Here is a 14,023-nt window from a genome sequence, read left to right on the forward strand (position 1 = left end):
GGGTGTGTTCTCATCTCACACATAGTGTATTAAACAGGCTTCTAATTCCCTGTATATGTGATTAGGATAAAGTTTTTACTATTAAAAGTCTTTTAAGAGGCATTCAATTGACTAAATCAGGAAGGTCAGAGCAGGGAAAACAGTGTGCAGGATTGCAGTGTTATAAATGTTCCAGCAGGTGGCGCATAAGGAGAAGATATAAGAAGAACTGGGCGAGTCCATAAACCATCTGCAAGAAATAGTGTATTACCTCATATACTGTATTGTCTAAGTTTTATTAAGGTTACTCAGTGTAGCATACAAATAGGTTACATCTCATCACATTTATATATTTCTTATGTAACTGGTATGCTTTAGTACTGTTGCTCTACTTACCTCTCAAATCTCAGCTAATCTAAAAATGCAGATCATTTCAAACATCTCCATATACACAAAAATGTCAGCTATGTTATCAGCTTATTGATTATTATAGAGACTAAGATGAAAACAAATCAAATAAATTATCGTGAAAATTGTAAATACATTTGACGTAATTTCTTGCTGACTCGAGTGTGGTCACCCGGAAGTAGTGGGAGTACACACTGCGGAGGTGCTTTAGTCCGGGTCGCTGAGCAGCATAGCTTCATGCTAACCATGACGGCACTGGTCTGGGAATAAATGAAGCGTTTCAGAGTCCTTATAGTCACTTCGTTTAGATCTTCGCAACCCGGTAAGTTGTTTAGAAACGGCGGGTAAAGTAACAGGCGATACTTTGAACTTTATGGGAAAGTCTACAGCTAGTTGTGTAGTAAGTAGTTAGCAGTGAGCTAGCCGATGTGACTGGTGTAATGCTGCAGTGTTTTTTTGCGCCTCGGTGCATTGAAGAGCATGTCGCTGCTCGTCTGGTGCATATATATATATATATATATATATATATATATATATATATATATATATATATATATATATATATATAAAGATGCTGTCTCAGCCGTATCGTAGGCAGTGTGCAACTGTATATGCATGTAATTGTAATCTAAATGTATGTCACGCGCATACTGTGAATTTGTCATTATTGTAAGGGGGAAAAAAAAGGATGTGCACTTCCTGCCACAATTATTGTTATAAGAGGTTAGATCACGCTGTGCTTCAATTGAATTGACCGAACACCCATTTTTTATACCAATACTGACATCATCTGAGAAATCATCATAATTAGGATAACACAAAACCCCTATCTGCAATCAGTGAAATGACGTCAGATGTTTTTACCACCAACACATCAGATTGTATGATCTCATTCGACTGTCTTTTGTCTCTTTTTCACTGAGACAGCAAGTTTTCTCGTTCACATCCGGTCTGAGGCAGGAAGATGATTTAAGTAACGTTATACTTCTTTCTCCTTGTGCTCTCTCTGGTGCTCCTCTTTTTCCCCGTAGATTATAACACTTGATCTGCTAAGCATTCAGTGTGTTTTTCATTGTGTGTGTGTGTGTGTGTGTGTGTGTGTGTGTGTGTGTGAGCAACCTTTTTATTTTCCTGCACGTTATGATTTTAAATGAAAGGAAACCATATTAAAGTGACCGCCTATTAAACTACTATCCAAGATGAACTGTTATCCTCAAAGTTTATACTTCCACCATGCAGACAGGCTGCTAATTAATAACACTAATTACATACTGATTACAGCATACTAGTTGCATTTTACCAATTCGACAGGTTAAGCTGGTTCCTGTTGTGCACTCGGGAAGAAAAGAGAGGTATTTTGTTTCAGCAGCCTGCTAGGTGGAAGCATTTGTCCCAGGCATCGTGGTTAGAGGTGAACCTTTCAGACAGGTGTGGACTTGCACAAAGAGGAATGTGTGCTTCCCTGTTACATTGTAATAGGACTTCATGCTGCATGCCTGAACACTGCCTAAACATCCACAAGAAACATCATGCAAACTCCAGAAAGACAAAGATATGGCACTTTTCATGAGTATGAATAGCTTTTTGCAGCGAAGCAGTTAAGCAATTCCTCTGACATATTGAGCATCGGTGAGACCCTTCTAGGGCTGAATGCATTGTAATGCAATGCAATGTTCATCGTTGGTATACGAAGATGCATACATAAATGTGTTAACATCAAGCTACTACACAGAAAAGAGTTATTGATTATTATTTTTGTTTCCTACAAGTCTAATCTGGTTACAAGTCAATTTACAAGTCATGCTTTCCACTTACTTACAGCTATCTGGATTTGCTTGTTGTATATGGGAGTAGATAGAGTCCAGTTATTTTTTTATGTAGTCATACTGATTGGAGGTTTTATTGAAAATCTAATGATTGGTGAGATCATTTAATGTTGACTAGAACATGAAGAACATGAGTCACTATGATCTGGTTCATATAGAGGCTTGATATATATATAAAAAAATTATTTTACGTGTGGGTCAGCTACTAATTCAATTAGAGGTTCACAGAGAACACCAGACTCTATGACTTATATTTGGAAGCAGAACAGGGGAAATGTTTTCCTCTTTAAAGTAGGCCACAAATTGATAAGTTGCACAACATTCATAATTCACATAGACCACTTGGTGGACAAAGTAGTGCTTTATATTCAAAGCCTAGTGTACGTGTTATTAAAGTGTTGTAACAGATGGATGAGATTAAGTGCGTATTTATCCATGTAGTAATATTCCGTGTTGATGTCATTGTCACTGTGAACATTTAGAGATCCACCCATGATGTGTTGTTTCCAGAACCTTCTTTAACACTGTTCTTGTTTTCTGCATCCTATTGAAACCACTTTCTTACAATTCAACAACATTTCAACATTGCAGCATTAAAAAATAAAAGAAAACAGGCCACAAACTACTACAGACAATTTGGACTGATTAACCAGAGCCAATGACTTTAAGGATTTTGTCTGTTTTGGGATGCTGATTTGTTTTGAGGAACACTATGTTATTTATCTAAGGCATTTACCTGCTCTACTAGTTGAGGTATTGCATTCCATTGCATGAAGTTTAGGGTATGTGTGTGTAGTAATGCAAAGCCTGGGGGAAGAACTGATGCATGACACTTAAGGAAAGCCTTAATGGGATTTTGATTTTAAAATGTACTTTCTTGTACCAGTTTATTGTGTCTTGAAAATTGGCTGACTAACCTATGTTTCTTTTTGCTATGTTAGAGTATCTCAATACTTACAGATGCTAAAGCTAGCCCTGCTCAATCACTATTATCAGTATTTATATAGTGTACTATATTAATTGTAGACATGCAACCTGTTACATAAAACATGTAAAGTACTTAAGAATAAATGAAGCTCACAACATGAGAGGTAAAAGTTCTCAACATGTTTATCCATTTGAATTAAGACATCAGGACAATTCTTTCCTGTAATGTCAGGACTTTGTTGTCTAAACATTTTTTTTACATATTTGGCAACACTTGCTATTTATGTCATTCTCAGAACTCCCTATTCGCCGTAAAAAATAAACTGCACTGTACAGATTTTATGATGACTATTATATATAAATAAGAACCTGCATTGACCACAACATGACCAAAGCATGTTATGCCTATAGCACCTTTGTGCTTCAGCAAAGTTGGTAAATTTTTACTTCCCGGTTTTCAAATAAACTGGAAAGGTCTCAAATATATAGGTGATAAATGAATCAGACTTACAAACTGCTGGAGGACTCAAGTTTTCGAGCTGAAGTTATTTGGGGCGTGTGTGTTCTTAGAGTTGTTATTGATGTTGCACAACTGGGGCTATACTTCATGAGGCGTGCCTGAGCCCGCCATATGGTTCTTGATTTCACTGTGAGCTTTCTGCAAGTGTACTTACCTTTTTTTTTGTGGAATCTATTAGAGTACCCAGAGTAGTATGTAATTCATTTAAGTGAATTTGTTTGCTAATGGATCTGGCAACACAACAATATAAAAAGCATCCCGGAAGCACCTAAGCTACAGCCTTTAAATGCCCCGATCATCGTAGTCTTTTTATATCATCTTATGTTTAGTGATGTACATAACTTTTCATCTAATCCTATTGTAAAAAAAGAAAAAAGAAAAGTATTTGCAGCATATTTGCCCTTTATTCTGGAATTCTGGTGTCTATTCAGGTTTCCCTCAGTGTCAATTTCAATGTATTTTTAATAACAGGTTAATTGACTGCTAACAGGTTAATTGACTAATGATTATTCTCTGTTGGCATACATTAGCAGGTAGGTCTGTTGTTCCTTGCCCATCACGCTGGCAGCGCAGGAGGTTCGGGCTGGGAATCAGCTGAGTGCTGGCATGATGGTTTCTGCCTCAGCCTCAGGCACTGCTTCCAGCCCTCAAAGCGAGGCCGTGACCAGTGAGCTGCAGGAGCTTTCACTTCAGTCTGTTCCTTCTTTGCTGCCTTTGAGTGAGAGGAAGAATGGTAAGTCGACTGCATTTAGATAATACTACTTCGGTTTAGTTCTCTTTCCATTCTCCTTTTTTCATGCAGCATGCCTAATGGTTGTGGTTTCATAATGTGTCATTTTATTGTATTGTTATTGTTTTGAAATACTGCACTTGATAAGATCAGTTTACCTCTGGAAAAAATGCATGTACTGATATACTAAGTTGCTATGGCCTTCTTCTAAAGTAATGTGGAAGTTGCAGTTGTGCTGAAAATGAATTACAATGACAAGTTTTAGCTTTCTCTGTTTGGGACATGTCCAATCTCACAGATCCTGGCCTTTAGCCACCACTCCTTTTTTCCCCCTATTGAACACTTTTACCCTGAAGCTGTACTCCTTTTGAGTACTGTCTCATAGCAAGAGACATGTTATAGCAGGGCCCCTTTCATGTCTCTCACCCCTGAGATACTCTGGTATTAGACTTGCTAACTGGGGCTTTTGTCCATTATCATTTAAATAGGTAATTGCAGTAACTGCCACCTTTACCTTTCTCATGCAATTCTTCGCATAGCTGCCTAATAAAGTAAAAACATTTATTGCTGTTATCATGTCTGAAAGATGCTCATGCAGTAATGTGTTGGCACACTGTTAAACTAAATCTGAAGTAGGAGCTCCAGGAAGTGTTAAAAGTATTGGGGGAGGGGGCGTACGAGAGACCAAAACAGGAAATTTTTTTCCTAAGAACAGAATTGCGTAACTTTGCGCAGAGATCCAAGCAGTCAGTGAGAAAATAGGAGGGAGCACTTTAGAGGTCAAAGGTGATCTGGAATGCATTTGCATATCAATGTTTTTTTGGTTTTTTTTTTTTTGCTGTCTGAGTGCTATTACTTTTTTCAATCTGGCATAAGGGTTGATGTCCACTACAAGAAATGGGGAGAAACGATCAGATTTGCAAGGTAAAAAGAGAATCAGAAGGAGGAAGCTAACTAAAAAACTTGCACTTACACACACCCACTGAGCAGGGCGTGCACACACACGCCAACTCAGGAGAGACGGGATGTAGCCAAAGGGAAGGTGAGATGTATATAGGAGAGTTCTACAGGTCTTTGTACAGCCACAGGATCTTTTTTTTTACCACACAGACCAAGTGTTCTGTTTCATTTGTTCACTCATTTGTCTTTATTTATTCTACTCATCTGATCTACAAATGGATTGTTGAACTCGTCAAGTGAATTGATTTTCTACTCCCAGGTAAGGCAGGATGTTGCCACAGACGCAGGTATAGTCCTCGTTCATGTTGCGGAATTGAGGCTGCAGGTGTGGCTGCTGTGGGTTACAGTTATGAATGTGTTATTGTTTATGCATGCTGTTGTCCAGGCGTTATAGCTGTATTAAGCCATTACAAACATTTTTACATAATGGCCAAATCAGACTGCATGGAAAACATTCTAGTAGGCAAACGGAAATAATTAGACTAGACTAAAGAAGTGTGGTGTTATTTGTAGACCACACTGCACTATATGCATTCCCCACGTGCCCATTTCTGCATAAATAAAACTTATGCATACTTGAAGAACTTTTTAATCTGCTTTTTTATGCATTCTGAGCACTCGAAATGAAACTCTACGATGCTGTACCAAAGTTGTTCCAGCTGGAAGAGGCGTGGTGTGAAATGAGTCCTTTACAGTCTCTCTCTCTCTCTCGCTCTCGCGCTCGCTCGCTCTCGCGCTCGCTCTCTCTCTCTCTCTCTCTCTCTCTCTCTCTCTCTCTCTCTCTCTCTCTCTCTCTCTCTCTCTCTCTCTAAACCAGCTGTCTGCTCTTGGGGGAATGTTAGTAGGGCTTAAAGCAGAAGGCTTAAAGATCATTGCTTGCACTCCCATTTTTAGAGTAATTCAGGCCTGGAAAAAAGTAGAAACATGCAGGGAGTTATTGGCCTGATGTGTGAAGTCAGCAGACACTGGTGCTAAGCTTACAGGCTCTCTCTTCTCGCATTTAACACAGGTTAAATATTGCATATGTTTGCAGATTTTTGCATGGTACAAGTTAAATCCAGGCTGTTGCCCAGGATCAAATAATATCCTGGTGTCAGAAGGTTCATGGGAGGGAGCTTTCTCTAGTTTTAATTATATTTATCCAGAGTGCTCTCAAGCACTTCCCTCATAATATCAGTACCAGTAACTGGTGCCCACAACAGTCACTTATTATGTTGCCCCAGTATCGATTTACAAATGCATTTTAACAGAGATCAGATGTTAAGGTATTATGACTCCATCTAACATTTAAGACAGCATTGTGGCTGGCGCAGCAGATAGTGTTCCTTCATCAGTGGGTATGTCAGGAGAACACGACAGCTGGCATCACGCACTCAAACAGACACGATTCGGCTTGTAAAGTCTAATAACTAGGACAATATTAATCTTTTATGAGCAGTGCTATTATAAGTTCATTTTTTTTTCACTCTTTGAAATTCAGTTTCACCGCGGTGATGGTAATAATTTTACTGTATTTTAGTTTGTAGATTTTTTGGAAAAGTTCATGAAATTTGTAACTTAATTAAAATCGGAATGTGCATATGTTGTTTTGTTTTGGGAGGTTCTCACTGACTATATCTCTAACATTTATACCAGCAGTACACCAAAAACAAAATTCTGCATTCAAGGTTGCTTGATAACCTTTGGAAAGTTTGCAAATCACCTAACGTAGACAGCATGTCTATGTTTATGAAGACATGACTGACTAAACCTTCTTGTTTTCTACATTCCTCTATGCATTTGCTCTTGTATATTATAGTATGGTTGACATCATGTGTAAAATGCAGATCACGTCTGTAAACAGTATTTTACAAAGGAAATTTCTGATGTGCTTTAGTCGTCACATTAGTGTTAGTCTCCACCTCACCCCGAATCATTCTATAATGTTTAAAGGACTACAATTTTTGCTGTTTCTTACACACAATCTGGTCAGTGTGACTAGCGCACATAAATGTCGCTGATGTTTACTTGTATTTTTCACACAGAAAATATATATAACATAAAACATTGTCACATACCATCTAATGGCACTATATAAAGTCTTCAGAATATTTACTGTGAAAGTTTAATTCATTATATTGTTGAGTATTTAAAAACTTTAAATGTTTTTAGTTGCTTTTTTATTTTTAGACTTTGTCAGTTCAGATTTAAATGAAATACTATACACAGGTGTACAGCTGTGAGTGCGGTACTTACTTTAAAACCAATTGTGTTGAAAGGTCAGAAAATCTCAAAGAATATATATTTCCGAGAATATATTTATGATTTTCTTAGCTGTACATGTTTAAATATTGGATTATTTATAATTGTTGTAATTTGTTTTGTTCCTCTTTTTGCATTAAGCAGACATTGTTATAAAAATGCAGAGTGTGTGTGGTTTTGAGAGAGATAGTTGTAAGGAGATGGCAGCAGGCTGTCTGCTCTTTTTTCTGAGCTACTCTTTGATTTTTTTTTTGTGTTATGTAACACTGTGTGATGGACTCCAGATCTGGCACACTTAAGCAAACTCAGAATGGAGTGGGATGGATGGAGTGGGAAGACGAGAGAGCAGAATGAGAGAGAGCAGATCTTTCTTATCCACATTGACAAGATACATAGCTGTGCAGTTCAGCCTCAACACACCATGTCTCTCCAAAATGACACTGATTGTAAAATGATGCAAAATGGTATATTGTCTCTATGACCCAAAAAAAGGCATCATGCACACACGCGGGTGCACACACACACATGGCACACTAGGGGATTGACTTGCTTTGACTTGTTTGATTTCTATTTTGGTTTGGTGAACAGAAGCCAATGGAACAACCATATTCCTGAGCTATAGAAAGCGCTTCATCACCTTAGTCTCGCACATTTCCCAACAAGTGCAGAAGTACAAACTGAAGCTGGGAAATGACAACTCTGGACATACTGCACTGGATGGATGTATTTAAAAGATGATTACTTAAGCGGTACTCTGATGGGTCATTGGTTATCGCTTGTATGTTTAGGCTCAGTTAAGCTGCATACGCATGCATATGGAGATATTTTAGCAAATGACCAATTCAGAACTGTTCAAGTGCTAAAACAATGTGTGTTATTTTACGTAAGTAGAACTTGAAGTCATGTATCAAGAATAGCTGGATGGGGGATGGCTGCCATTTTAAAAGCTGCTGCTCATACACTAAGCAAAATGTCTGGTTCATACTGAACAAAGTTTTCATACGTTATCTACTTTCTCACATCTACTACCGTTTCCTATGCCTTATGCACACATTTTAGTGATGTGGTAAGTATTTAGTGATCATTATCATCAACTAACCCCATTATAAAATATATCTATTCTGTCTTTGCAGCACAGAGAAATGGATACTAAATAGCAATCTTTACTATTAGCTGTTTATCAGTAGAAAAGAGTCAGATACTGTTAAGCAGTCATCTGCTTATTTAATGCAATAAAGAGCTCTAAATGAATGTTTTATATATGTAAGGTCATAGCAGCAATTTCTGCCTTTAAACAAGCAGGTTTGTTTAAGAACAAGCTCAAAAACTCACATGTAACTCATGTGCACTGGGTTTGGATTAAAATGATTTCTGGCTGATACACACACAAAGCTGAACCTTGTCTGAAAGCCCAAATTTCTGAAGACAACCTTCTCCTTACACTGAACCATATTACCCCATGCATGCAAGCCAATCATAATGCATGTTCCTGCTTATCTTTTTCCCTTCCTTTGCCCTTCCTCACTCAAGCTAGTAAAGAAGGACGCATTTAATTTACATGCCATTCTGATGTGTTGTACAGTGATCCTTTATATCATTTGTGATTTGTCAATTGTGTTATATTAATATATGAAATGCACTGATGTGTGGACATAGAAACCTAGGAACATCTTTAATGATGGTAAGAGTAACAAAGGGAATATCAGGAATCGCTTCTGGTTCAGAAACACTGTTGTTTTAACAGGTTCAAATGTCGATTTTCTGTCTCCGACCTAAACTGTACAGAATGCGATTTTTTGTTTATTATAAATGTTGTGCCATTACTATGAATTCATAGGAAAATGTAACTAAATGTTAATACTCCCTTAAGAGGTAGTTTTAGTCTTGACAAGTGGTGGAGCTTAACCTTTTTTTTTTTTTTTTTTTTTAAATTGAGTATGATTGTTATGAGCATTCTTTGGACTGCAGATGCACAGTGAATAATGTTCGTCATTTCAGATTGTGCATCTCAGGGTGTCTGTGAGTACATATGTTTACATTTCTATTTATAATATTTGATTTATATTCAACTGCCACCTTTCATAGTCTATAGCCTGATGAACTCTTAGTTGCTGCACACATTCATTTGTCTGACAGGTTTTCGGATCAGATTGTAACTCAAACATTGAGTTATGTTGAGAGAACTCAATTGTTTCATTTCATTTGCCAATGCAATGTATAGTTCAGTAGATGTGGAATTGGAGTAGATATCATTTCACATGTGGTTAGCCAATCGGAACAAAAGCCAGTTATCTAGTCAAGCTGAAATAACCTAAAATCTATTGTCATTGTAATGGATAATGAGATTTATGAAAACACAGAAATGTCATAAGTGGTTTTATGGACAATGAATATGAAAGAAGAAACTTAAACAGCAAAAGTTATAAAATTAAATGTGAATGTAAACAGAAGTAGAATGAGGTAGAAACAGCACATCAGTAGTCATTAAATATGTATTGTTTTTGTACACCATGTACCTGGTGAACTTGGCATGAACAGACTTCAGGAAATTGCATAGTTTAGCATTATGTCAGGTTAAAGCTCTGTGTGTATTAGATGGGTCGATGAACTCCCTTTCCTTCCTCAGTACAGGACAGCATGGCCAGGAAACCATGGCTTGCATGTGGAAGAAAACGGGGAGCAATGTTTAGATGAATACACAATGTAGAGTGGAATTTAATGAATTATGCGTTTGATTCATTACAAAGTTTAATGCACTTAAAAACCCGATCAGGACAGAACACTGTTTTCTCAGTAAGAGCACTGTTATATACTCTATAGACAGCATTTGAGGTCACTCACACTTATTCAGCAGTGTTTCAGTATTAGTAGTGTTGCTGTCAACGCTATTTATGATTGAGCTCAAAATGCAGATTTGATCGATGTGTGAACATCAGTTTTGTGCTGTTCCTAACAGTAATTACTGTTTGCTGTTTTTCGCTGTGTGCTAACTTGTACCAGTGTTCCATGTTAAACTTCATATTAATAAAACAATAAATCAGTAATGACTCTTGCAGCCATAAAACTGCATTACGCATAATAAACAATGAGGGATTTTTTCTTTTCTTTATTGTCAGCCTTTTCATTGTTCTTTGTGTAACTGTGAACCTGTGACACCCGTGGACTTTGTTTCCTGTTTAGTTCTGTTTGGTCAAGGTGGTGTGTCGGGGCTTGTGAGCAACAGTGGGCTGGTGTGAGCTCATTTGCTACGCCTTAAATTCAAATCAGCATTTGAGAATGCACTGCTATACCCTGCCATTGAGCACTACAAACATATGATTCAGATGTTCAGTAAAACTTAATCTACATACGCAGCATACATTCGAACATACAGAATCATTGGTATTAGTTTTAACTGAAAATCTTTTAAATAAATAGACTTTTTAAGACTCTTTATGAGCAGTTTTATGAAGGTTCAAATGCACAGCTTTCAGTGCTCAATGCAGTTGATATAAATTCTTAGAAAATGATCTACTGTGGATGAGCATGGTAAATAAAAACCTTATTTCCTAACAAAATGTGCTCAGAGCTGGCTAGCAGTCTGGCTTACAGTGCCTTAATAGTATAAAGATTTACACTGAACAACAGGTATAAATGTACAGATAATTAACTTAATTTTCTATACAGCTTTACACAATAACAGCTTTACACATTCTTGGCATCTGGACAGTTTTGGCGCAATGTCTTGTTGTATGGTGAAGCTGATTCTAATTAGCCACAGTCCAGTCAGAACTGCATCGTGGTGAAGTATAAATTGGTAGCCCCTTTGGTTCGGTATTCTATTCACCCAGAATCCAACCTTCCCTGCCTTATTCAGCTTCCATCTCCACAATTGAGTTTTGATATGATTCAGTCTGATAACCTCATCTCTCCTTTAGAGCCAAAAACTTCCAGTTTTGACGAATCTATCCAAAATACTTTCTCCAGTCATTCACTCCCCAATTCTGGTGTGGTTTTGCCTTTTACCTTGTGTGTTTTATATAAACAAAAGAAAAATGCATGTGTCTCAAAAACAATAAAAGACTACGGGCCTCCAAACTTTTGACAGCTACTGTATATTACTAAGATACTGTGACTATGGTTATATGAACTGTGGCTGTTTGTTTGCTCAGACGTGTTGTGCTGTACACACAAAATGTTGATCAACTTCTTTATTGTCTTTAATTATTGAGGGTAAATTTTTGCCCGAGACCCATCTTTATCCTTTTGTAGTTATTAAGCTGCAGAGAGATGCTAAATCATTCTCATATTGAAATGAATATGAAAAGGATCCAACTACATTTGTTAGAATATATAGTAGGCAGGTATAAACACAATAATAGGGTCCAGGTGCAATTGGTAATTGCACATCACTGTTATGCATTTAGTTTTTATGAAACGCCTCTTGAATGACCATGGCCCAGCAAAAGCTCTTGGGATTGGTATTATGTCAGTGGAAATGGCATTAACATATCAAATAGAAATTTGTGTTAATTTGCTATGAAATAAAAAAAGGAAATTCACAGAGTAGGCATTTCATTGTATGGTGTAATAGTATTTTTCTGTCCATATAACAACAAACTCTTCAATCTATTGTTTACAGGCTATACCATCTACTTTTACTAATTGATTTTTTATAATATTAGTGATGCACCTTAAATGCAGTAAGGCACTGCACATTAATTTTTAATTTATTTTAGTTTAGCTTTGACCAGAAAACCCTGCAGGGCATTGGAAATTGTGTTCACAGTAAGAAGTGCTACTGTTTTAAAATGAGAAATAAATATTTACACTTTGAAATAGGTGTGTCATGTCTATCAGCTGTGTCTTTTGTTTTTAACCTACATATGTTGCATGTGTAAATGTATGTTAGCCTTATTGTGAGTGTCTTAGTGTAGAAATATCTATGAGTAATTCTATCCAGTGGTTGCACAGGTGATACTAAGCTGAATATAGAGTCTTTTGGCCAGCTGGCTATACTATTTAAAACTGGGAGAGGACCCAAGGGGTGGAGGGGTGAAATTTGCAGGAGCTACACAGAGGATTGAGAACACACATGGATGCTTGTCAAGAGCTGGATATGCTCATCAAAAAACTCCTGCACCTTGTTCTATGGCAGCAGTACAAAGGTCAAAGGAGATTCCCATCTTCTCACAGACATTCTTCATGTCAATCACAAATTTGTAATGAAACAATGGTTTTCTATTTTATTGTATATTGCCATATAATTTGAAAAACATTATCTCAGACTGTAAGCACCTTTTTGAAATATGAACTATGAACAGCCCATTAATATCTGGTGTTGAAAGAGGACTACTTGATCTTTTTTAAACCTTTTTATAGGTCAGTGGTGGGTTTTTATTTATTTATTTTTATTTGAAGCACTAATGTAATAATATGCAGGATATGACTGCATGAAGAAGTAATAGTCATAGAAATAGTTTTGCTGAAAGTCCTTGTTTTTAGTCAATGTAATGTATGAACAGTGGGTTTAGTTTGGGTTGGTGTAATTTGATATCAGCCAGAGACTGCAAGTTGTAATGAGTGAACGAGGAGCAACAGCTGAGGTGGACAGTGCAGTCACTGACACTGAGTAATCTCTTCCTTTGACTGTCTGTATGTGTGTTGTGAGAGAGCAAATGGTGTTGTGAGCGCAGGTTTCTCCTGCTAGTAGCATGTCCCTGTTCTCTTCGCTGCATCTCACTTTTTTGACTTTCTCTGGATGTAATTTATGGGTAGAACCTCTGCGTATAGTCTGGATATTTGTCATTTGCCCCTGCTTCAAGAAAAGAGGAAAGTCAGAGGAGAAAGAGAAGCAGAGGCGAGTGGTCATTTTGACTATACAGAAGTGGAACTTGTGTGCTATTCATAGTGTGAATTTCTTAATCACTGAATCTTCTGCTCTTGTTTTGAACAAATTAAATTATTAGGGAAGACTTTCCTTTTTCGAGCCACTGCAAATGTGGTCTTTCACACCTCAGGAAAACAGCTGTGATCTTGGTTTCTGATTCCTGCTTTCTTAGTCTCTGTGCTAAATTGAGACCATAGCAGGATCAGTATCATCAATGCTGGATTCAGTCATGCTGGACACCAACCATTGCTTCTACTTTGATACAGCCTCTTTTGAGGCTCAACCAAACAAACTTGATCAAGATAACCAGCCTCTGAGGCTGGATTACGACAGACATGCCTATCATAGCCTTAAAGAAGGTAGGGCCATTCTTTCACTTTCTTTTTAAACATTAAAATGTAGTTAAACTAGGCAGAGGGTCTGCAATATTTTCCCATTTTGACACATGATATACATGGGAACTTTATTCAGTTAATGCCTATAAGATGGTTTTTCAAATAAGGTTTACCGTAAGATCTCAAATCATATTCCCCTGATATTCTTACTCGACATTTGAAGCCAAG

The 14,023-nt window shown here is 37.2% G+C and overlaps 1 protein-coding gene across 11 annotated transcripts in view; it reads left to right on the forward strand.

The window, feature by feature from the left end:
- Nucleotides 1–551: 551 nt before the first annotated feature.
- mrtfab (myocardin related transcription factor Ab) overlaps nt 552–14,023 on the forward strand; it is a 26,766-nt gene continuing 13,294 nt past the window's right edge. For 4 of the 11 annotated variants that reach the window (XR_014536009.1, XR_014536010.1, XM_083556207.1 and 1 more), the window contains exons 1-2: nt 552–709; nt 4,191–4,393. Coding sequence is in view for 6 of the 11 variants with exons in the window: in XM_083556207.1 (XP_083412333.1) it covers nt 4,267–4,393 (127 nt within the window). In the remaining 5 variants the exon portion in view is untranslated. Of the gene's footprint in view, nt 710–4,190; nt 4,394–5,256; nt 5,610–13,552; nt 13,820–14,023 lie in introns of those variants that run through there. The other 7 variants (XR_014536011.1, XM_083556211.1, XM_083556204.1 and 4 more) reach the window with 5 other exon arrangements.

Source organism: Silurus aristotelis (assembly GCF_946808225.1).
Source record: "Silurus aristotelis genome assembly, chromosome: 12".
In the NCBI taxonomy this organism is placed as follows: Eukaryota; Metazoa; Chordata; class Actinopteri; order Siluriformes; family Siluridae; genus Silurus; species Silurus aristotelis.